We start from the raw sequence: 24,934 nt of genomic DNA, 5'->3' as shown, positions 1-24,934 counted from the left end.
TGCCACATTTGTTTAAAACATTATTATGACAGTTATACGTTATCGATAATACAATATATCGATAATACAATATATCGATGAACTAAATATCAGAAGGAAGTCTCTTGCGTTGCCTTGTTCGTACTAGAAAAATCTCTAGGTCTAGTTATGGTTAAGATTATAAGCATCAGTTTGAATTTCTACTCACTAAAATTATAGTGACTCTGATTCATCGACACATAACGTGAATGAATATGACGCAATGTTTATATAACTGCAATGTTTATTTATTAAAGAACAATAAACAATCAATCAAACCAAAACACACAACGTAAGGAATGCTTAATATATACGGATTGTTTACCGGAGTCATTCATTCTATACTGATCAGTAGTCGATACGCCATCCAACGATGAACACGAAGATGCTCCTGTTAATTTTTCTGAGAATATTAGGCGAAGGAGTGATCGGTCACATTATGAACCCTTCTGTAGATATATTCGACCTCTCGCACCCTGTTCTATGGAAGGATATGCAGAATATTTATGAAGAGATTGCAACGCATAAACAATGGTAAGGCAAATAATTATTTATTGTAAACGTGTGAAACTGATCTACATGTATATTTTACACAAAATTATCTTCAACTGTTTCACTCCCCCGCATTTCCAGTAAGTTAAAGGGTGCGGGTGTACCTACCGACAAAAAACTATAAACTTTAAATGAAAAAACCGATTCACAATGCCTATACCTCTCTTGTAGACGTAGTTTAAGGACGTACCCGGGTCCAAAGCTACTTTTAATTTAGATAACCAGGGCTCGAACAAATCTCGCAGTCGCACTAACAAAATAATCGTATATCTTGAATAAAATAATCTCACGAAACTTGTTACTGTAAGTTTGGTGCTCTTATTCTGCTCTTCGTCAATTACCAAATGCGAATTTTTGTACGAAGGAATTGTATGATTTTCGACTTGGCCTGGCCTGGAATTAAATAACGCAGATTTTCGGTTACTTTATCTATCCTTACCTTCGTACGAAGAATTGAACTGACTTTCGTCGTAGTACGTTGCACTTTAGCAGCATATGTACCATGTACCCCAGTTTTTACGATACATAATAATAATAATAAAAACGTTTTATTCAGGCCAAGAGCTCATAAAATTGTTATATACAATTAAAATAAAAACAATTGAAATTAAATTACAGAATTAACATTAAATAACAATAAAAATAATTAAAATTAGAATTAAATTACACAATTAGCATTACATAAAAATACAAATAAGAGATGTAACATCAATCGTTTCTTCGTTTTTTCAAAGACTATTATCAATATATCTGATGGGCCTAGGTTGTTCTTGTTCCAAGAGTTCTGCCACCTCGAGGCATCTGTTCAAGAGACAACATACTTACTAAATTAGTTATTTACCACGAATGTTATTATTTTTGTTATTTTCCAGGTTATTTTACGTGTTTCTCAATCAAGCATGTAGGATGTTGTAAATTTTCTTGCTATTTGGAAAATACCCATTTTTAATTATTCTTCTATTTACCGGCGTAACGTCGCACAGCGTAAAACTATAATTATTTATATAAAGCCGTTTGAAATAATTTTTTGTACAAGTCTTAGGTATTATAAGAATAACTTAGAGGATAAATTCGCCCAAAACGGATAAAAACGAACAGTTCAATGATGTTGAATCATTGTTCGATTTATCTTTATTAACGGTTTACCTACACTAACCGATTTTAAGTAAGTAAGTAAGTAAAGTCGTTCGCAAAGTTGGAGGATTTTACGGTAAAATAAGAATGCTAAGCACTAAGAATTTCGTTAATTTGACTGCCTGTTCCTATCTCTATCGTAATTCTATCCCGCTCGCCCAGTGTCATTAACTGCCAGCAACATCGGCGGGATAGAGATACGTACAGTAAGCAAAAGTAACGAATCAAATAACGCTTCATAAGTAGGTATCTCTACCATTCTGTAACAGCTTAACAAAAAGGGATAAAAAATAAAACAACTAAGAAATATAGAACAACTAAGACTGTAAAAAATATACTTTTGAACGCGAATTTTAGAAATTTATCTACGTTTGGAGAAGTTATCCGGAATATCAGATACTTTTGGCACGTTGTTTCATCCGTTACTTTTGATGCTGACTGTACAGGCGGGTCAATGTACGAAATTCTTCGCGCTTAATGGCTTGAGCGTTCCTCTATGACACTAGGGTAAAGTTGGCCTGTGGTCATGTATAACTATGAAACAAGCAGCCCAGTGTCCCCTTTAATCAATTTCCAGGCAGGTCTGCTTCAACTGCGGTTTCCCTGAAATGGGCACTGCCATTCACTATCAATATTACGGCTGGAATGCCGTGAAGCCAGCAGCCATACCAATTCAAAACTTGCTGACCAGGCGTAAGTTGATTTATAGTATTAGAATAATGAAATAACGAGAAGTATTTCTTGAACTTGGTTGATTTTACCCGGATAAGGCTGACAATCCTATACTTGAAGTGTTTAATGCCAGTAAGTATGATCAAGAGTCAAAGTAAACAATTTGCTTTTCACGCCACCTGCTCGACAATGCCAAATTATACCTATATCATGAAAACCTTACCGAAAGCAAATATAGCCCTTGGCTTTAGTTTGGTAGTAATATTGTACTAAATTTTTCGCCGGGTTCTAATGTGATTTCACTTCTCATAGTTCTTATTGTTATGTCTTTAAAGTCTAATTTCGTGAAGCCCGTACGGCGGAACACGCGGCGCGGCGGCCGCACTGATTTAAAAATCGATTTTATTTATTTGAAAATCGTACTGGCCACCACAAGCTGAATATTGTTTATGAATAAATAAATTGAAAAAAAAAAAAACAAAAGCCGCGGGTGCTACAAGACGCTTGAGGCTGTGTATCATTCATTTTCATTTTTGATTTATTTTAATAAAATATTGTTTCTAGTAGCCTTAGTTTTTTTTTTTCGTCTCGCAGGAGATAAGAAAAGTGGAGTATACTCCTCGGAGATAAAGCTGATTTAGTCTTGGGCGCGCTTGAATTCAATATCGCGCCAGTGACATAAAACAGTACTTTATCCCCTTCGTGTATCGTGTGTGTGTGTGTATCTATGTGTTTGTGTGTATCTGGTCTTTAGATACCAACATTTCAAGAACAGATCGAATCTTGTCTAGAATTGCTTAGGGCGTCAAATTTTTAAAACATTTCGGTGCTGTTTCTCTTAATTTATTTGAAAATCGTACTGGCCACCACAAGCTGAATATTGTTTATGAATAAATAAATTGAAAAAAAAAAAAAACAAAAGCCGCGGGTGCTACAAGACGCTTGAGGCTGTGTATCATTCATTTTCATTTTTGATTTATTTTAATAAAATATTGTTTCTAGTAGCTTTAGTTTTTTTTTTCGTCTCGCAGGAGATAAGAAAAGTGGAGTATACTCCTCGGAGATAAAGCTGATTTAGTCTTGGGCGCGCTTGAATTCAATATCGCGCCAGTGACATAAAACAGTACTTTATCCCCTTCGTGTATCGTGTGTGTGTGTATCTATGTGTTTGTGTGTATCTGGTCTTTAGATACCAACATTTCAAGAACAGATCGAATCTTGTCTAGAATTGCTTAGGGCGTCAAATTTTTAAAACATTTCGGTGCTGTTTCTCTTAACTCACATTACCTTATATGTGAGTACTCGTAGTTAAGTAAACTAGTAATGTAAGGTGGTAGGATGGCACCTACCTAAGTAAATTACATACTTATCATCAATTTTTCCAGTCGTAGTCATAGACCTAAGCTCAATCACGAAAAGCGATCCAAATCATGTACTAACACTGGACGATGCCCGCCGCTGGCTCGCCGTGGAACAGGGACCATTTCAGCCCACGCTCATTTTGTTCAAGTTCGGATGGGCAGATCACCCGTCGTATGGTCTGAACTACAAATGTTTCTGTCAGATGCCTGGTGAGTTTTAGTAAATGTCGTACATACATACAACATGCCTACATGTCGTTCAATCAACCATCAATGATAATAATATGGTGATCGTCAGCTATGATATTACTTCTCAATATCTTACCTGCCCGCTCGAAAAATAGTATTTAATACAATCGTGGCATAATTCGATGCTCAATGGTGCTTTTCAGTCGAGTAACGTGTTTAGGCCACAAAGCTCCCAGAGTTTGGATTGGGCTTAAAAGGCCGTCATCCAGGTCATAAACTAAAATAAAAAAACAATATTTGACAAAATTCTAGGGATTTAAATAAAAGTAAAATACTTCGAGAGGCCAACCCTATTATAAGCTAAGCGGGTGAGGTATTCCAACTTTCCAAGTGAAGGTATTCCAAAAGTTGTATTTAAATAATTTTGAACATCTTGCATGGCCACATAGCTACTAAATATCCTGCTGACTAAGTACAACAAAAATGTTATCTTTTGAAATTTTATCCAGCTTCCAAGCCAAGATGGCAGTCGTTAGCGCTACGTAAACGAAACGCTGTCTATCGCACTTACATGGAAAAGTGATAGAGACAGAAAGCCTTTTCGTAACGCAAACGATTGTCATCTTAGCGAGCCCGCCTAGACTGGGATTTTAGTTCAAATTATACAAATTTGGGTCCAACTCCGTTTCTCATTATTTCGCAGCGCATTCACATTAAACATTTCAGGAATCGGTTTCGATCTAGCGGCGTGGATAGCCGTCAACCTGAGCCACGTGGTGGGTGTAGCCACGGACGCACCGAGTCTGGAGTCCGAGGAGACAAGGAATGGGACGGCTAAAACTGTATCGGTTCTGCTTGGCAAAAGTGGCGTTTACATGATTGAAAATGTGGATGCTAGGAGGAAGTTACCAGGCGAGTAATTATATGATACATTTTAAGTAAGATGATGTTTTGTATAGAAATGGTACTTAATTTAAACATTTTAGCCTTTAGTGTGGCCAACTACCGGCGATTTAAAAGTAACGTGTTGCGTAAAGGTCCGACCACACCGCTGTTTAGAAAACGGTGTCAAACTTCTATGATATTATGACGTATAAATACCACTTGCACTGTGTGTGCTATCAAAATCGTTGCGAACTTATGTTGGTCAACTCTATGCGATTTTTGACACATTGTGGTATTGGATGTCCATGCAGTAAGCATCAGAGGCATTCCCTAAAAGTGTCGGGTACGTGACGCTGTTTTTAACACATAAATGGCATGAAAACGTTTGATAACTTGGTTTTAAATTCAAAATGTATATATTACGAATTTCTGCAGGTGATTAAGGTATCTGTTGCCATACCATGCGCGTCACGTCCCCGACAGTGACCTTGTTGTGTATGCCACATCTAATCAATAGTTAGTGGGTAGAAAATAATCTGCCACTTGTTTATTTTAGCTGTTAGAGATAGGTACATTCGAAGCATAATCTTGTTCGCTACTATTGACGCTGACTGTATTTCAGTAGGCAGCAATCTAAAAGAAATTCGCTTGTCTATTTGATCCTTGAGAAAAAAACCGGGCAAGTGCGAGTCGCACCATTCACCATTATTTATAAAAACGGCAAAAAAATATGTTTGTTGTATGAGGTCCCAAGCTCCCCTTAAATATTTATTTTATTCTGTTTTTAGTATTTGTTGTTATAGCGGCAACAGAAATACATAAACTGTAGAAATTTCAACTGGCTAACTATAACGGTTCATGAGATACAACCTGGTGATAGACGGACGGACGAACGGCGAAGTCTCAGTAATAGGGTCCCGTTTGACCCTTTGGGTATGGAACCCTAAAAAACTACCTACATGAAAACATAGACGGTAGGATGGCAGGAGGACGTGCTATACCGCGTCCGCCCGTGACGGACAAAATTTAAAACACGTTTTAACATTCCTGACAACATACCAAAAACAACCTACGTAATTTGGTCTGGTTATTTGTTGCCCACCATAAATCATACTAAAATTTACGGTGGTGAATAAAAAAATAAGACTGTGACAAGGACAAACAATAATAGCGCTTTCTCTGCTACTCATACTGAAAGATACATAAATCGTGTTCGGTCATTTCCACCCACCGCTCATGCCTACATTCATGACGGAAAATCAATTTTCACAACACCAACTGGTAAAGGCCCTCTTGATTGTTCAAAAACTAATGAGAAAGTTACATTTTATCCACATCTGGGGCAAAGTAATCAGATGCAAATTTGTCGTTTCCTTATGTTAGCTGGTAGAATTGACTTTTAACACGTTAAACGCCAGACCAAAATATTCATTTTTTCTTAAAAAAAAACTTGATGTAAATTCAATTATTACTTTGATATGTATATAGATATATATTTTATTTTGTTATTGGAGGTTTAGTTAAAAAGTTATTAAAAAAAAAAACTCGCGGTCACCGATGACCCCCGTGGCGCTGTGAAGTTCATATTTCAAAAACCGTTACCATGACGCCACGCCGGTCCCCCCGCCGGCCACGCCGGTCACTGTGCCGGTCATTATACTGTCACATTCGCACCCACTAAAATATGCTTATAATATAAAATTTAACTGCTTTGGCATTGTGTGACAATAGCTTGGTTTGGCAATTCCTGCTACTGGTTCAAGAAGATACGCTGTTTTTGTTGATTTTTGTTAATTTTGGGTTTTTATGATGTTTTTTTTTGTGGAATGCATGTATCAGGTGTGTGTCTGCATTGGGAAATTTATTTTTTCTTATTTTTTGATAATTGTCGTGTATCTCCAGATAATTGAAATCAATTTCTATTAATTATATAATTATTGCAAATACTTAATTATATAAATTATAGAATTAAAGCTGTGATTTGAAAAAAATGCCTTGTTTTTTTCATTTTTTCAACAAATCTACTATGTCACTAACTGCACCCACGTCCCAAGCCACCGTTTTACTAACGAGCGCCATGCCGGTCCCTTGCATACAACGCATTGCTTATAACTGCTACACGCGGCGCAGGATAGCGTCTTAAAAACAGGTTTAACACGAGGTCACCGGTGCCCCCCATGGCGTGTTGCAGTTGACTTCGTGAGGTCGCCGGTGCCCCCCATGGCGTTCAACGTGTTAAATGATGATTTTGGATGATTAATTTTTAATTAAGTTCATTTGGATTTGATTTGGTTTGTTTTTTTTTGGTATTTCATAGTTAGTATTTTCCTCGCGTTGGTGTGGTGAAAAATGATGTGTTTCACTCGGAGGTAAAGTTTGTTTAACCCTCGTGCCTTGAAACACTCGCAACGCTCAAGATTCCACTTCTCGAACCACTCGCTACGGTCGTGGTTCAATTTTGGAATCTTTCGCTTGCTCGGGTATCAATATTAGCACGAGCGGTTAAACAACAACTTTGCCCCCTTGTAAAACAAATAACTATTCTTCTGTTCTAGAAAAGGGATGCATGGCGTTGGTATCACCCCTGAAACTTCTAGATGGGAATTTCGTGCCAACCCGCCTCACCGCTTTCTGCCCGCGGCGCCACCACGATAAAGTGGAAATAATCATGGCTCCTCGAATTAACTTACCACCCCAATGATGAACACCCATAAACCAAAAACCGTCGCTATACTTACTCAAACCTCGTATCTCTATATTAGATACGTATATCAGACATGAGTTTGAATAAGTATAGCGACAAAATGTACTTACAACTTATTTACGCCTGGGTCTCCGAGTCATAGGACTCATAAGGGAGGAGTTCCATGAAAGAGCCGGTTTACTAACTGGTAAAAAAATATAGTTCTAATGAATTAACGAGATTTGTTTACAGAATTAATATTTGTTTATTAAAGTACATACATAAACATCAGTAGAAAACATGGCGCATTATCAATTTTATCTACACACATATCATAAACCCTCTATGATGCCTTCAAAATCCGTAGGTTGGTAAATAATGGCCAACATTACAATAAACTGTTTTGTTACAACAAATTTCTTATCTGTGATAATGTTGTTATTGCTTCATAACTACTTGGAACAATAAAAATTTGGAACATCTCTGAAAAAAAAGCAGTTCGTTCTGACCTCTATTCTAAAATCAGTTGAGATGTCTTTTTGTTCGAAATGAAATGTCAATTGCATACAATTTTGACAAATCTCGCATGTTAGTTTGTATCGAATAATACGGAAATAGGCCCTCGACTCTAGTTTATCTCTGAATTAAAAAAAAACTATGGATGCGTGATATGCGTGTAAAAAGTTTTCATTTACCGCCATTTGACGTACAGTTTATCTTCTAATTAGTTTTAAGTATAAAATGAATTTGTTTAGTTGTTTTTAAAGTAACCATAGCAAAAGTTTCGTGTAAAATGAACGATAAAAATATTTCTGTGACGCCACCACATTACAGTAATAATATATACTAATCTATGACCACATAACCGCGAGTTCCGCCAAGAGTTGGCTGTTATTTCGGTTAGTGAATATATCATAGAAAGTTTATAATATGTGTGTAGGTAAAATGCGCGGTCCACACGAAAATCGCCATTTGTATGGAGATCTTAATAAGATTAGCGCTTCAAAGTATAAGCTTGTAATTGAATTATGCATTTACTTACATGATTTTACACAGAAAAGATTCTAGACTAATTCCTCTAACGTTCTCGTTATCAAGTATTGCATATTATATCTTATTTTATTAAAATATTTGCAGTTCAAGTTATGGTTCCAATATTGTATGCTTAAGCCAATAGATGACCGGCGGTCAACTTTTGGGTAAGGGCTTGTTTTTTCAAATGTTTGTATAAAATCTAATAGAAAAGGTAGACGCATAATTTATGTTTTAAATTGATAGCTGGCTAGGCCTTAATTTTTGAATAGATGAACAAAGCTTTCTTTTATTTAACCCAGTTATTTCAAGGTTTATTTTAGTATGGGCTGTTCAACTAAAAATCTTATCCCTAAAAGATGAACTATGATAATTCACTTCATCTTTTCATCTTTTGGGCTCAATTCCAATACATGAATTTCGCATTAATTTTGATAGTTCATTTCTTCAATACCGTGTCTAAAACTTGAACCTAGTAATTTGTCCGTTCATGTTTTGAGTAGCATTATCAACACTGAACAAGTTCAATGTTAAAAATAGTGAATTTTATATCTTTAATCGGTAGCTTTGTTACTTTTTTAAATTATTTACAAATACAAATTTAAAAAGTGTAGAAGTTAATTTATTAAGTCGTTTTAATTTATTTGAGGATCATATTTTCTTTTTGGAGCAAAATTCCACCTAGGGCATTTTTTTTCTCTCTCCGGCACAAATAATTTAATACACTATTTTTTCCCTACCTATTGTAATTGCTCCGTGGTCAGAATTTAACAAAAGGGACAAAGTTATACTCTATCTATACTTGTTCATCTATTGGCATCTTGTCGTTCAATATTAGGGTACTTTATATTGATTTTATACTGGTTCATCTTTTGGGGTAAAAACGTTCACGTTGCCCCATTTCATCATATAATATTTTTTATAAAAATACTGAATTACAATATATGCATTTGGAATAATTCATTCTAATCTATAGATTATATGCTGAATCATATTAAAAAATTAAAGTTGTTAAAAATAGGTTACAACATATGTAAAAAAAAAACTAAAGTTGGGGTAGTCGCTTAACTGGTCATCTTTTGGTGATTTCACCCTAAGAGAAATTAAGAATGGCTCAAAATCGCTGTAGAGTTAAGAATTTGTTAAAAATGTTGTTTAATAAAAATAGAACTAATATAACAATCTGTAACAATAAATATATAATTTAAACCATAATATTATTTTATTTTTAGTAACATATTATACAAACATACCTACTATTTTCCCCATACGAGTTGTCTGTAGCAATAACTGCATATGTAAACATGAAAATGGATATAAATATAATATTAGGTACAAAAATATTTTATTTTTACCAGAGCCTAGTAAATAAAGAATACTGACAACATCGCGAGATTTGTCAATGTTGTAAACGACATTAGACATTACACTTTAAAAGTAGACGGAAAGCATAAATATAGCAATTCCGGCTTAGTCACTATTACGCTTGTATTTGTGTGTAAATAAAAAAAAGAGGGCTATTGTATGTTTTTCTAGCTTTAGATTATATTTAACATGAGAAAAATTTAAAACTTATTTCATCTCATACAAAAAGCACCACTCCGTCACATTTTTTGGGGGACAGAAAACAAGAGAACGAAAATAATGTTGACCCAAGGTTTAAAAATAATAAATTACTTTTTAACATGAAGTACTTTTGGGCATATGATAGCGGCCAGGAAAATCCGATTTTACGCTTAGCAGTCATAAATAGCAGTAGGTTACAGATTTTATACCTATAAAGCCAAAATGGAAAAACAGTAAAAAAGCACTCGAGGAACGCAGTGTTGTATGGAAGTTGTACGTCTTAATATTTATTAAGCGCCCGTTTTTAGTCATTAATTACAGGGTTATGAAATAGCTCTTTCAAGGCCTGTTGGGTCAACTCCTTAATAACTTATTTCAAAAATGAATTAGCTGCAAGGCCAAAAACCTGCACATACCCATTCCACATTCCATGAATCTATAGGGGAAGATTGGCACCATTCATACACGGGGAAGCTTCATACAGTCACTACAACCGCCTGTTAGAACGACGTATTTATTACGGCTTTGCGTGTGTGAGTAGGCTCGGGTGGCCGTCAGTTGTCAACGAAGTTAGCCGCCAGAGCGGCCATTGCGAGCAATGCGAGAGGACGTAATGTGTTTTTGCACGCTCAGAGTAAATATTTTGTTGATGTTTCCGGGTGTTTCGTGCTTATGTGAAGTGACAAATTATATTGGATTATTGCTAATTGGTAAGTAACTACGATCACGATAATGATAATGTATCTTTTTTGTGGGTTTTTATACATGATTTGTGTGTGGATAAAAATCTTTCATTTTTGACCTTCGGGGCAGATTCGTACGCCTACTGATGGGCACATTCGTACGAATAACTAGCAAGCAACGTAAGCGTACGAATGTGCCCCGTAACTGTACGAATATAGCCACACGTACATGTATTAACAGGGTTTTTTTTTATTTCAGAAAATACGCAAAAATGGTGCGTTGTTACAAGAAAAAAAAGACTAGGTCTACATTAATAAATGAAGAAAATATGTCCTCGGCAATAAAAGATGTTTTGGAAGAGAAAATGTCTTACAGAAAAGCAGCGGATAAATATAACATTAAGGCCTCAACTTTGGAGAGTCGGGTAAAAAATAAATAAAATATAAACATGATGATGCTGGCACGAGCGCACATATCAGTCTAAATTCACCAGTTATCAAGTATTTTTTCAAAAACAAGAGTCCAAATTAAACGAATATATAGCAAAAAGCTCATAAATGCATTACGAGCTCACAATATTACAAGTCAGAAAGCTGGCATATGATTATGCTAAAGTTCTGAAATGTATCTATCCGCTAAAATGGGATGAAACTGGACTCTAATTATGTCTGATACAGGAAATAACTAGAATATTGATCTCTTATTGACTGATTTGGTTTAAAAAATAGTATAGTCTACACCATGTTGTGTATTTTCTACTTATTGATTTATTTTTCTAAGAAATGAATATGTTTTGCTGATAAAAAGTTTTGTCATTTAGTTTATTACATCGTTACTATTTATAATGCCAATTAATACGAGTTTTGATAATGACTTTGCTTTTTTATTCTACCTGTACCTACCTACCAACCTACCGTCCGAATGTTCCCCTATCTATGTACGAATGCACCCCTATAGTGGGGTAGTTTCGGACATTTGACAGCTTTTACTAGAATGCATTTCATTCATTTATTTTAAGAAATAATGACTCCATACATTTTTATTAGGAAGCTGAATATATGTATTTTGTTATAATAACCGATTAAGCAATTTTTCTTTGATATTAGAATTTTTAAAAATCAAAATCAAAAAAGTGTACGAATGGTGCCAATCTTCCCCTATTATTTAGCGTGAGAGTCAGAATGGCGGGTGTACCTAAATAAAATTAAATGAAAACCATACCATATTTTTGTACCTAATTTGTACTATTTAGTACCTCCTTTAAAAAAAATTGTACCTCACGGTACTTAAAGTTATCACTAAAAAACAGGTCACCCGCCATAAAAAAGGCTAGGCGCCAATTCAAAAAATCTTCCTAAGAAAAATCATTTTTAAGACATCATTTTCTGAGCTATTAGAACTTAACAGATTAAACATTAAAGGTACTAAATCCTGGCGTAATAAAAATAATTGTACCTTAGCGTTAAAAAAGGCTAGGCGCTAATTCAAAGAAATCTTCCTAAGAAAAATCATTTTTAAGACATGATTTTCTGAGTTATTTGAACTTAACAGATTAAACATTAAAGGTACTAAATCCTGGCGTAATAAAAATAATTGTACCTTAGCGTTTTTTCTTAAAAATTAAATCGATAACTTGAAAAATTATAACGCCTGCAAAATTGTAATAGCAAGCAAAATATAAAATGAGTAAAACTTGGAAAGCACAAATAAAATGACTCATATTATAATTGAATATGAAGGTACAAAAATTTGGCTTTTATAGAATTTATCAATAACCACGGGAACATAGCGTAATAAAGTACACCCGCCATTCTGACTGTCAGGATGGCGGGTGACCTGTTTTTTGATCATAACTTTACGTACCGTGAGGTACAATTTTTTTTAAACGAGGTACTAAATAGTACAAATTAGGTACAAAAATATGGTATGCTTTTCATTTGATTTTATTTAGGTACACCCGCGATTCTGACTCTCACTATTTAGCAATGGAAAGCCAAATATTTTTTGGAAAAATTTCACTTTTGGTACAAGCTTTAGTAGCTGACTGTACTTTTCTTACCACTGGCAACTCATCGAGACAATTCTAAAAGCCCCAAACACAATTAGGAGGCGTTGTTTCATCACAGAGTTCCTATGCCGACCTCCTGTCCCCATCACTAGATCAGCTCGATGGTACCATAATATTGCATTGTCACCCGACTTACATTTGTATGCAAATTTTCAACTCAATCGGATATCAGAATGTGGTTAAATCAAGCATTGCAAAATTTAAAAAAAAAGTTAGGTACATACGAATATGTCAAGTTAAATAAAAGCTTGTGAAAACTAAATAAATGAAGAGAAAAACTTACTTTTTGATGCCCAAAATGTTAACGTTCCAGCGGAGTCTCTAAGTTTGTGGGTAATAGAAAATCAGTGTTGCCACGAAAATATACAAGACGTGCGAAGTTAGTTGCAAAACTACCAAAATAAGCGAGTGGTTCTTCCATGGCACTCCTCTACGCACACCGGCACTTTCTGTGGGAAGCCAGCAACAAAATGTACTTAGGTAGGGGTAGGCCTATGTTTAATCTGTACGAGTTCTACTATTATTAAGTTTTTTTTTAAATGTTATGCTCTTGCCGCCCAGAAACTTATAAAAAAAAGTGTTAATAAATCACTACACCTTATAAAACAATCCCCCGCCGCGTGTCTGTGAGTAAGTATGTTCGCGATAAACTCAAAAACTACTACTGAACGGATTTTCATACTGTTTTAGATAGTGTTTCTGGGGGAAGGTTTAGGTTTATAATTTGTTAACCCGTGTAAAGCCGGGGCGAGGCGCTAGTAAGTTATAAATAAAAATATGGGTTATCAAATGAAAATCAAATTGAATAAATAAGCTTTATTTTTGGCCAAACTATTACATTCCATAAAACTTTACACATCTATTGAAATATTCCATTATTACAGTAAAGTAACAAATAAAAATCGTCAAAAATATAGCACAAACTAAGAATAGACCAAACATTTGAAACTATAGATACTAAAAGGAAGTAAGTGACCCCACGTCTAGTCTAAGAGTTCCGTGAATGTCTATTCTAAGCTAAATATTTCATTTAAATCGCCTAAAAAAATAAATGTCAAAAGGTACGGACGACAATTTTGACACGATATCCTGAGGGCCTACCGCAAATATCGAATTTTCAATATCTGTCTCTCTATCACTCTGCATTTACGTGCAATTAAGGCAAATAGACGAACGAAGTGGTCCGCAATATGCCTCTTATGGTGACATGGTCTTTTTAAGACACTATTATAGAATATACAGATAAGAACGAGACGATACTTGCGTCCATACTAAAGGGAATCAAGCATTGGGTCTGAAGCATATTGACCATAAATAGCAAAAAAAAGTTACAAACAGTGGCGTTCATTTTGAGATAAACAGTAAGTTACATTCACTGCCAAGAACACGTATCATCATCATCATCATCATTTTGTATTGGAAATGGGGCGCTTGGCACCGAAAGTGTTAAAACACGGGATTTAGCTATAAGTACTTCAAAATATTGATAAGGATTTAATGTTTGAATTATTGAATTTTTAGACTTCCCGTCAATTTCAATTTAATTTGTATCAATAGTTGAGTAAGTTACTGTTTAACTATGAAACCAACGCCACCGGTAACCATAACTATGTTTTACTCTACCATGATACCATTAAAAAGTAATCTATACATACTTCCTTATCACTTTTAACCAAATTATTTGTTATGATATAAATTGTAAAAAAAATCACGAATTTGAGTGGTGAACAAGTTATTGTACATTAAGACCAGAATGATATACAGTAGAGCACCCTCTTTTGTATTTTGTTAAGTTCGAAGCCCAGAGTAAAGGTGTAGATACCAAACATTTCGGAAGACCAAAATTATTACACTTATTCACATTATTATCTTAGAATGTAAAGTTTAAAAAAAGCTGAGCAAACCTTAAGTCATAGGAACGGCATGTAAAACAGTAGTTTAACTTGGGCCTCGAACGTTAAATAGGAGAAATTCTAATGTAGAAGAAGAGCTACTGTCACATAGGTACATCTCAAGCTACGAAAGATTGAGAAATTATTGCAGAGTGACCAGCCTCTCCAATAAGAATTGATAATACACTTTATTGCAAACGCTTAAGGTCTAATATTAAGAAAACCTCCCGCTTATAAGAATAACAGATACTAGCGTATATTGATGTACGATATGGGACTTGAAGGCCTAGCGCAGGAGGCGCGCGACAGTATCTCACCCGCGAGATAGATTCTCCGCCTTTTTTTAACTGTATTAATTAAAGAGGGACGGGTAGTCTATCTCCTGTGCTAGCCTGGCTGCAAAGTCTACTCCACAACTAGAGAAAACGATCTTTTAGGAGACCAAAAATTGCGTAATGCCTCAAAAATGCTTCATCTATACGCTAGTTTCGTTAGTAATTCTTAACCCCTTCCATACATTAATACTTTCATAATTATTGCCATGATTAACATTAACTGGCACTGATTTGCGTTAGAAGCACTGTGAATCACTAAAATATAGCTTTTTTGGTGCACCAATGTTCTTATATACGTTTAATACTACATTTTTGGTGAACTGTGTAAGCACCAAACGATACAATTTATTTTTTCACCCAACAAATTTCTAGTTGTCCACTCAGTAAAAGAGTAATTTAAGATAGATACTAGTTTTTTTTTTTGCTTTAAAGCAGTACTACTAAGCGGTAAGCCCGTTGTATATATAGATTTTATGCTTACACAGTAACACCGGTAATCGAATATATATAATACCGTCAATAACTTTGAGACAACGCTCTTTCCGCATACAAGTACAGTCGAAAAAATAACGTTCTCATACCACTACTTTATGCATTCATACGTCAGTCTTGACATTATTTCTCTGACTGTACCATCACGCATAGACCGGCTTGGCTTGAAATGCTTTTACAAGGAATGCTAGTTGATAGCATATTGTGTCGCTAGCGAGTGGGCTGACTAATAACATTGTTATACTATATTTTATTCTACGATACTTGTATATACGTTAATAATTAAAGTCATATTGTGATGACCCAGCTAGCAAAAAGTAAAAGCTATTTGATAGTTATTATTAATGGTGATTTGTTTAATTTTTATTTTATATTGTAATCAACACTGATTGTATTTTTTTACCATTTACTAGCCAAGTGTATTTTAATAGACAATAAGTAAATACATTGCATATATCGATCTTTTTTACTCCTAATACTAGGGTATGAGTATTTGAATGTATCTAATAGGTACAAAAATATTGTAGGATTCTTCGTAATCTACTTCTAACTTTACATATACTAATAGTGATTCCAATAAGGCTCATGTATGATCTACTGAAATTAGGGAAAAGGACATATATATTTATTTTGTATATTATTATTGAAAGGTATAAAGGTACTATCAAAAAGGTACAAGCGAATCCAAAGCTTTCTTAAACACTTTAGCTTAGTGAGGGTACGATATTTGGTTTTCAATAGCGATTAGTACTAAGTACTGATTTGACCAAACCTGACTAAATTTTAGCAAGTTTAAGTCTTAATTTCGATTCGATCAAGTCAAGCCTGAATGAAATTTATTAATTTTAATTTCTTAAGTAGAAAATAATGAAATATGGATACAGCTAGTGACTCTTACATATTAAGTTTGTCAATATTTAATATTTCAGTCAGCCACCTATAACGACACAAGTCTAACGCGGTTAACACACTGATGCGGATGCGCACGTCGTTCCGGTGTATGAGCGTGACAGCGTATATAGCGATGTCCCGCTCGCACACCGGAGCGGCGTGCGAATCCGCGTCTAATGTGAAGACCGCTTAAGAGTCGGGTACTGGATTGTTATAAGTATCCAATTGGGCATTTAAAAGTAACATGAAGGAAACTTATATACTGGGTATAATTTCAAAATGGAATTTCTTGGCCTAGGGGAGAACGGGAGAGTAGACACAACTTACAAATAAAATGCCATCACACATTTTAGACAAAATACCATTATAATCCATTTCATTTAACACATGAGTGCCCAATACAGGAATATTCAAATAAGCACTTTCAATTGCAATTGGTAGCTTTTGTCCAAGTATGAACTCTATAAGGATTTCACAATTATACGGAACAAATAGAAAATGCTTGCCTGGCTACATGCCACATCTAGATTAATATAATATAACTATGAATTACATGAGTGATATACTCAGATCAAGCATAGAGAAATAAGTAAGCTTGGAGTGCCCACTCCTAGATAATACCCATATATAATAAGATTTAAGCGAGTTTCAAAACTTATTCATAATATGTTTTACGATACCTATACAACTTATTGTTATTTGTATCACCTTGGATTTCACGGGCCTATAAATTCCGGTCTTTTGATAGGCTTGCGTGGGGATATAGACACGTAGAGGCCTCTGGGAGAGCTTTAGTGTCATTTAGAACGCCTGCTGCAACCAATTCACAGGCGCAACAATAGACACCCATGAACCGGTCGCAGCAGGCATTGGGACTATTGTAGAAAAAGTGAACAGTATAACGGTCCATGGATTGAAGTTTGGGTGGACAATGAGACTGGGTTATTGCAAAGACGTCCGGGCACCTACTATAACAATGTTTTCACTACTTATCGAGGCAGGCGGGTACCACTAAATGGGCCCCTGAAACTGTCGTCGTAAAGACCACCAGGAGCAACACCGGTATGAGCGGGTCAGGTGTGTCGTGACGTGTACGCCGCTTCTTACCCAGTGGCTGTTAACAGCCACTGCTAACTCGCGTCTTATGCATGTTTCACTTCCACCCCTGGAGCATATAGCTCATTATTATTAAGTAAGGAAACTGATGAACATAGTAAGCACTCTACGCTTATTTATTTCTCTATTGATTGAGATAGCAGCGACAGAAACGCAACTATAGGCATACTTATATTACTTTGTGTACATAATTCCATAGATTTTTAGCCGAATCTCCCGTAATCCCATTTCATAATCAAAATCGAACCACAATCCCAATGGCACTTCAATCCAGTCTCTTACCAAGCTTAGTCTTTCCAGTCCTTTTTGATTTCGAAGCTCCACTCCCACTGCAGATGCACGTTTTTGTCGTCGTCCGTGAAGAGGCTGTTGACGGTGTAGGAGCCTCGCGCCATCATGCCGGACGGCGCGTCCTCGGGGGGCGTGGTGTAGGATTGGATCTCGGTTTTTGGGGGGTACGAGCCGACCATGTGGGTCATTTTGTCCACTGGAATATAAAAATATATATGAGTTGAGGGTGTCAAAATTAACATTGGAAAATATAGGAGATACTGCTACACCCCAGCTCAGGCCTAGCTTCTGTTTTTTTTTTTTTGGCAAATTAAGTCGGAATAGGCAATCGGGATAATCGATATGACATTTAAACGTTCCATTGTAGAGTGGGTTTAAGAAACAAACCAAGTGAGTTTCTTAAAATGACCACAAGAGTATTTTAATGCCCAATTATGTACAGTTACATACACTATTTTATCTACACACATATTATAAACTTTCTATGATATATTCAGTAACCCAAATTACAACCAACATTGGGGCATCGTTGCTCTTTTGGCGGAACTCGCGGATATGTGGCGGCGTCGATGAAATATCTTTCGGTCTTATTAAACGAAATTTTTGCTATAGTTACAAAACAAACTCATTTTATACTTAAAACTAATTAAAAGATAAACTGTACGTCAAATGGTGGTAAATGAAAACATTTTTCACGCATGACACACATTCGTAGTTTTTTTTTATTCAAAGAAAAACTAGAGTCGGGGCCTATTTCCGTATTTTTCGATACAAACTAACATGCGAGATTTATCAAAATTGTATGCAATTTACATTTCATGTCAAACAAAAAGGCATCACGACTGATATTAGAATAGAGGTCGAATCGAATTGCTTCTTTTTTTCAGAGATGTTTGAAATTTGAATGTCATTACCGATGTAATGAATGTAATCGATTTTGATTTAGTAATGAAGCAATTACAACATTTTCACAGATAATCAATTTGTTGTAACAAAACAGTTTATCTTAATGTTGGCCATTATTTATGTATTTTTAAGGCAACATAGAAGGTTTATGATATGTGTGTAGATAAATAAAATGGGTATAATTGCATACAATGCGATATGCATGAGTCAGCGTGACAATGACACGACCGTGTGGCCATGCGATGTGATGTGACTAAATTATCGAGCACAATCGGTGCCGGAAATCTTGCAACTTTGACGTGTTTTATCTATTACTAGCTGTTTATGTATCAAAAGGGACGCAAACTTAAGTAACCTAAATTTAAAAGCGTTATTACGTAATGTCTATAATTTGTGTTTTAAGCAAAATAAGTTTACGGAGGAAATAAATGGCTCAGGACCGTGTCGTCCACAATCCTACTTCGTCACCTTTTAAAATCGTCCACAATGTCATGTCGTCAGTATACAATTCCTAAATCGTCACCTTTCTAACTTCTCCACAATACTATTTTGACTACAGTCCAAGATTGTCTACAGTCCTATTTTGACCACAGTGCCAGCTCGTCATCATTATTGTACAACCCATTATTCTGGCCGTCTTCAGTAAATAAGACAACTTCTGCACTTTTCATTTATTATTGTGTCTTTTTTCCAACTGAAAAGTTTTTTTTGGCCTGTGATTTTTACCTCCAACAATGCCAGCACTGTAGGCCATATAGGAAGATGGACGAGAAAGCACTGTGGACCATATATATAGGAATGCGGACAAGATAGGAAAGTGAATATATAGGAATGTTGACGAATCAAAATATTGGACCATGACAATAATGACAAATTAAGAAGGTGACGAAATAGGATTATGGACGAAGCGTTCCTGAGCCAAAAAATTTAATATAGTTTAAGGACCAACCATTTCGAAGAAGGTTACGTTTCTAACATACCTACAAATAAAGATACGCAAGTAAAATAAATGTTGCGTATGATCTGATAATTCTAAAGTTAGAAAGTTACCCCTGCCCACCACTAAAGCCCACCGTACAAATAAAATAAATACTGTTTTTGTATGGATGGTTAAAATGGTTTAAATTAGGTACATGGAAGTAAGTAGTACATGGGGTAGGACCGTAAAAGGTGCGCTTTGTTAGGTCCTTTACGGCCCCAATCTTCCAAAGTAAAATTAGATATTAGAACAGTCCAAGGCTCGAAACCGGTTTATAAAATACCGGTAAAAACCGGTTCATTTCGGTTTTACTCTGAACTTTCATAAGAACGCGAACGTTTTAAGAACTTTATTGTAACCTAAAAAAAACGGTTTATTCGACGAGTGACGAAATAGCTGGCCGGCCTGGTGGTGCCACGTAAACATAGACACCGACATAGAAAGAAACCGGTTAATTTGGCAAGAACTGTTCTCTTAAAAACCGATTGAAAATACCGATTTTTCGAGCCAAACCGAAATTAAAAGCTTTTGCGCCAAGTACTTGATAACGGTTTGTAAATTTAACCGGTTTCCGAGCCTTGGAACAGTCCCTTGATGTTACCTTTACCCGTTATGTAACGAAATATAGAAACAAATACCATTTTTATGCGTCGTATAAAGTTTTTAAACTATTTACAATGATCGGGAGCATAAAACACTACACAAAAAAGCGTAACGCAATATCATGCTAGATCTCTACATTGAAACTAATTGTATGCATGGAATGTGCATTACATGTGCATGAATCAATACCAAGAGGTACGTACCGGCCACTGTCCGAAGGAGCGTGGAACAATAAAGGTGTATGTTAATTATATGAACAGTAAAGGCATAACATAGATAGTTCATAGAGATAGGTTGCACTATAAAAATTAACAGCGCGTCTGAGGGCTCTTTCAACTAACTTATTTAGAGACTTTTGAGTTTTACGCCTTATTTTAAGACGAAGTGGAGGACCCTTGCGTAATCACCTTTTCATACAAACGTAGTCCTCATTTTCCTCTCTGAGCTATGTTATGTTAAGAGGAAAGAGTCAGCCGCTTCTCGATACAGACGTAGTACCCATTTTACTCTCTGGATTTTGACAGTATGGAAAATATTTTTACACAATTTGTTATATATCAACCACAGCTATGACTTTACTTTTGATTTTTTTCGAATAAGGGCCGATTTTTCAATCCCCAGTTAAACAGTCAGATAGGTTTTATTCTACAGATAGCGGCAACTTCAGTTTTTCAACAGTCAGATAGCAGTTAACTGAGGAATAAATCCGTTAACGGAGGAATAAAGTTATCTGTCCGTTCAAGAGCCAGTTAGTACCTATCGCTCTGTTAAGTTGGACGTTTTAGGTTATGTTACAACCTTGAACTGGCTACCTAACCTAATGGATATTTTTGATGCCGTATATAAAATACGAGTATATATAAGTTACTAGAATAAAATTTAGAATGTTAATAGAAAAATATTAATATTAACAACAATAATAGTACTAATGTATTAAAAAGTAAATATCTAAAGCAAACTATATTCTTGATCTGCTTTTATTAATATATGTAGCATAAAAATATAAATAAATTTATGTCATATATATATTATTTATTTATTATTAAAAATTCGGTTAATAAATGCACTTTCGATTTCTCAAAGCTGGAGAAACGTTCACGTTTCTTCATATCGCTTATTTTTCAATGCAATGATCACAAAACAACTCTGTTTTAAATAATAATAAAATAACACGACACTGTCGTACGTATATTACGCGGGTAATAATAGTAATGTAATAGGTTATGTTTGGTTTGGCAACAAACGTCAAATGTCAAATAAGCGTTGTATTTCTGTTTCACTCTAACATGTTGAGTTCTGTATCCTTGCATCCTGCTCACACTTGTTTAAAACGAAGTTAGCTGGCTAAGACCACAGATAACTATTCTCTGGATAAAAAAGGAATGAAAAATTGAAAATCTTTAACCAACAAATAAACAGTCAGTTATTTTTATCGGTGGGATAACTATTCGGTGATTTATCTGGGGATTGAAAAATCGGCCCTAATTAATTATTATAAGAGGAGTATTTAAATTGTATGAAATCTGTTTTACGCCCTAACTTTTACAATAGTCAAAAAAATTAAAAAGTTAAACGTAGGGGCATGGTAGGTGGACATAGCTATGGTTAATATACATCAAATTATGTAAAAATATTTTTCATACTGTCAAAATCCAGAGAGTGAAATGGGTACAACGTTTGTATCGAGAAGCGGCCGACCCTTTCCTCTTAACATAACATAACTCAAAAAGAGCTAACTTTATCTTTAAATAATTAAAGTCACCTAACAAAAGGTAAAGGAAATAGGTAATTATATATGTATGTATCTCCTAATGACCTAAATACGAACCTGATTTTCGCCGAAATCGTCGCCTTATTTAGGGCTAGAAATACTAAGTTACAGGTAGGTACGGTAATTTAATAACAATTTTAATGCGATTAGACATTCAACTTGCCCCACTAACACTTGAACTTACAGCGAAAACACAATTATAGTTGATAAAACATAATTTGCATCAATCGTTCGAGCAACTTACTTGCAATATATGCGAATTGTATTTCGTAAACATAACTCGTTAGTCCCGAAAAGAGATCTCGTGACACGTAGGTATATTTCAATACCTCTAACTCCTCAACCTCCAAACAGATCCCTTTAATATTTAAACTAAAACCAGGTAATTATCAGAATCACATTCCTGCCAAGTTTCATGAATAAATAAAGAATACTCAAGATATCGTCTAATAACTTTCGAACATACAAACGTGTTATAGTCTTTTTCAAACTCGTAAGGTAGGCTGACGCATGTCAAAAAGCAATTATAGGGTTGTGACAATGCAAATGAGAAACGATTTTTTACGATTCTCGATTAAATCTACAAAGAGCATATAATCGATTCCATTGATGATGATTTATAATTTAAGCAAACAAACCTTCACAATCGGACGCAACTTAAACTATTTGACACGAGCGGAATCGATTCGGTCGATTAGTAGAATCAAACTCTATTGCAATTGACTTCCGATTTACATAATGAAACTCAACTCAAGACACCTTTTAAATAAATGTTCAAATAAAATCAGGCATTAGATAACAACGAAAAGTATAACCTAAAACTCTATACGTTAGGCGACCTTGTCCTCAATCGATTGTTGTCCGGATATCCCTTACACATGCAGGGCTTCTACGATTCATTGCAGCTGTGCAAATCATAATATCACGTAACTACGCAAGGAATATTATAAAACGAAAGTAACTGTCTGTTACCTCTTAAACAGGTGATTCCCGAGGAAGGAAATATGATAGTTTACCCTCTAGGATGCGTTCAAAAACCGCAAATTTGATAGGGACAAATATGATAAACTTGAAAAATTGTCTGATAAAAATATCTACAAATAAATTTAATTCTCCTCCCCTCCCTCCCTCCCCCTTCTTTAATGGTTGACGGAAACAATTGAATACCAAATACGTATAAATATCGAAAGAATTGTGGTTTGAAATAATACTTTTATGGAAATGTTCAACAACGAAATCTAAAGATACGATGACATCGCTAGGGCACTTTGCGTTAATTAGATTGACCCCTATACCTACATATAACTACTCGCAAAGAATAAGGCGCCCTCGGGAAATTCGTAAAAAGTCAGGACCCCGCATAACTCAATTGATGACAACTTATCTCTAGTGCGAACTCGATGTGGGTAAAATATGACATATGTACTCTCTCTATATTGCAGTACAATTTATGTTGATAGCTTCAGTAATCTTCGCCTTTGGCGAAATACATATTATGGCGATATCGGTAGCCACTAGGGAATGAAATAATTAAATAACATCAATATACTCGAAACCGAGCACAACGACATCCGACAGCACGCGACAGTAGCTGAACGGATCCGGTGACACACGACAATAGCCGTGTAATCTAATTTAAAACATAAAACTAGTTTATATTAATACTATACGCCCTAATTTTCTTTAGCATCTAAATAAGGGTGTACTCGCAAGCCCGTCGCCCGCGGTTGGTTTAAGCCTGTATAAGGCAGAGGGTATATATTTCCCACGTGATTTTGAACTCTAAATCAAAGTGATAGGGTTAAATTTTGCATAATTTCTGACACCCTTATGCCTTATGTTGGGTTAACGGCTTTTTACCGCAGTAGACATGATAAGTAGTGGCTTTCCAATCCAAAACCAAACTGGGCCCGGCAAAAGGAAACATGGTCGTCCTAAATTTACTTGGCGCCGTCCCGGGAAGCAAGAGGGGGTGTTGGAGATGGGGTGGGAGGAGATTACCCAAACTGCCCAGGATCGGAGTCAGTGGAAGAATATGATTCAGGCCCTACACCCCAATCAGTGTGAGACAGGCTGAAAAGAAGACATCTTTTGGCGTAATGTTACTACTTGTTACCTGGTACTCCGAGCCGATACGTCTTCTGGACGTACTTGAGGCCGTGCACAATTTCCCGCTGCACGATGAAGTCGATCCTTATCCGGTATTGCACGCCCTCCTTGATGACGAACACCTGAAATAGAAGAAGGCGTAAGTGTAAGTAAGTCTTAGGCCTAATATAGCATCGTGCCACCCAATGTACAGTAAGCTGCAGAGATAACTGACCCCCCTGCATATAAATTTGTTTCAGGGGGGGTCAGTTATCTCTACAGCTTACTGTACATTAGGATATACACTCTGTTTCAATGGAATCTCAACCTTCATTAAAACTACCGTAGCATTTCTTTTGTATCATACAATTTTTGACCAACTGAAATTCAACCCAATTAAAAATACAACTAGGTTCTAAATTCCTTAGCTATAATTTTGTATGGTGGACAGCACGAGGATAGACGAGATTGCTTATGAGCGATCAAAAGCGCGAGGAACATCGGAATGATGTTGTGTCATTGGAAGTAATCAATTCGGAATAAATATGCGATAGCGTGAATTATTTCCTTTTGTAACATTATATTCCAATATAGAGACCGTGCGGAGGGTCTGTAATCTCGTGATCTGAATCGAAAAAAAAAATTCACGCTTCTAAGCAGGTGCTGCCCCCTACACTAAACGCTGGCTCTATTTCGCACAGTAGGAAACATGACATAATGCTTCAC

At 35.6% G+C, this 24,934-nt stretch overlaps 3 protein-coding genes across 4 annotated transcripts in view; 2 read left to right on the top strand and 1 right to left on the bottom strand.

Annotated features, from left to right (window-relative positions):
- The window catches only part of LOC133522305 (oxidoreductase-like domain-containing protein 1), a 76,352-nt gene that overhangs the window by 26,785 nt on the left and 24,633 nt on the right, over positions 1–24,934 (top strand). The window lies entirely within an intron of this gene.
- LOC133522292 (uncharacterized) lies at positions 85–9,741 on the top strand. Its single transcript, XM_061857575.1, has 5 exons — positions 85–552; positions 2,282–2,397; positions 3,762–3,947; positions 4,653–4,838; positions 7,367–9,741. Exons 1-5 carry the CDS (start codon positions 392–394, stop codon positions 7,510–7,512), a joined length of 795 nt encoding a protein of 264 aa, XP_061713559.1. The 5' UTR covers positions 85–391; the 3' UTR covers positions 7,513–9,741.
- The window catches only part of LOC133522302 (rho GDP-dissociation inhibitor 1), a 33,883-nt gene continuing 22,594 nt past the window's right edge, over positions 13,646–24,934 (bottom strand). For both annotated transcript variants that reach the window (XM_061857591.1, XM_061857590.1), the window contains exons 4-5: positions 24,237–24,351; positions 13,646–18,057 (exon numbers count right to left, since the gene is read on the bottom strand). In XM_061857591.1, the coding sequence (XP_061713575.1) occupies positions 17,858–18,057; positions 24,237–24,351 (315 nt within the window). In that variant the 3' untranslated portion in view covers positions 13,646–17,857. The remainder of the gene's footprint in view (positions 18,058–24,236; positions 24,352–24,934) is intronic.

Source organism: Cydia pomonella, chromosome 10 (assembly GCF_033807575.1).
Source record: "Cydia pomonella isolate Wapato2018A chromosome 10, ilCydPomo1, whole genome shotgun sequence".
In the NCBI taxonomy this organism is placed as follows: Eukaryota; Metazoa; Arthropoda; class Insecta; order Lepidoptera; family Tortricidae; genus Cydia; species Cydia pomonella.
This window is presented reverse-complemented; position numbering and strand designations above follow the sequence as displayed.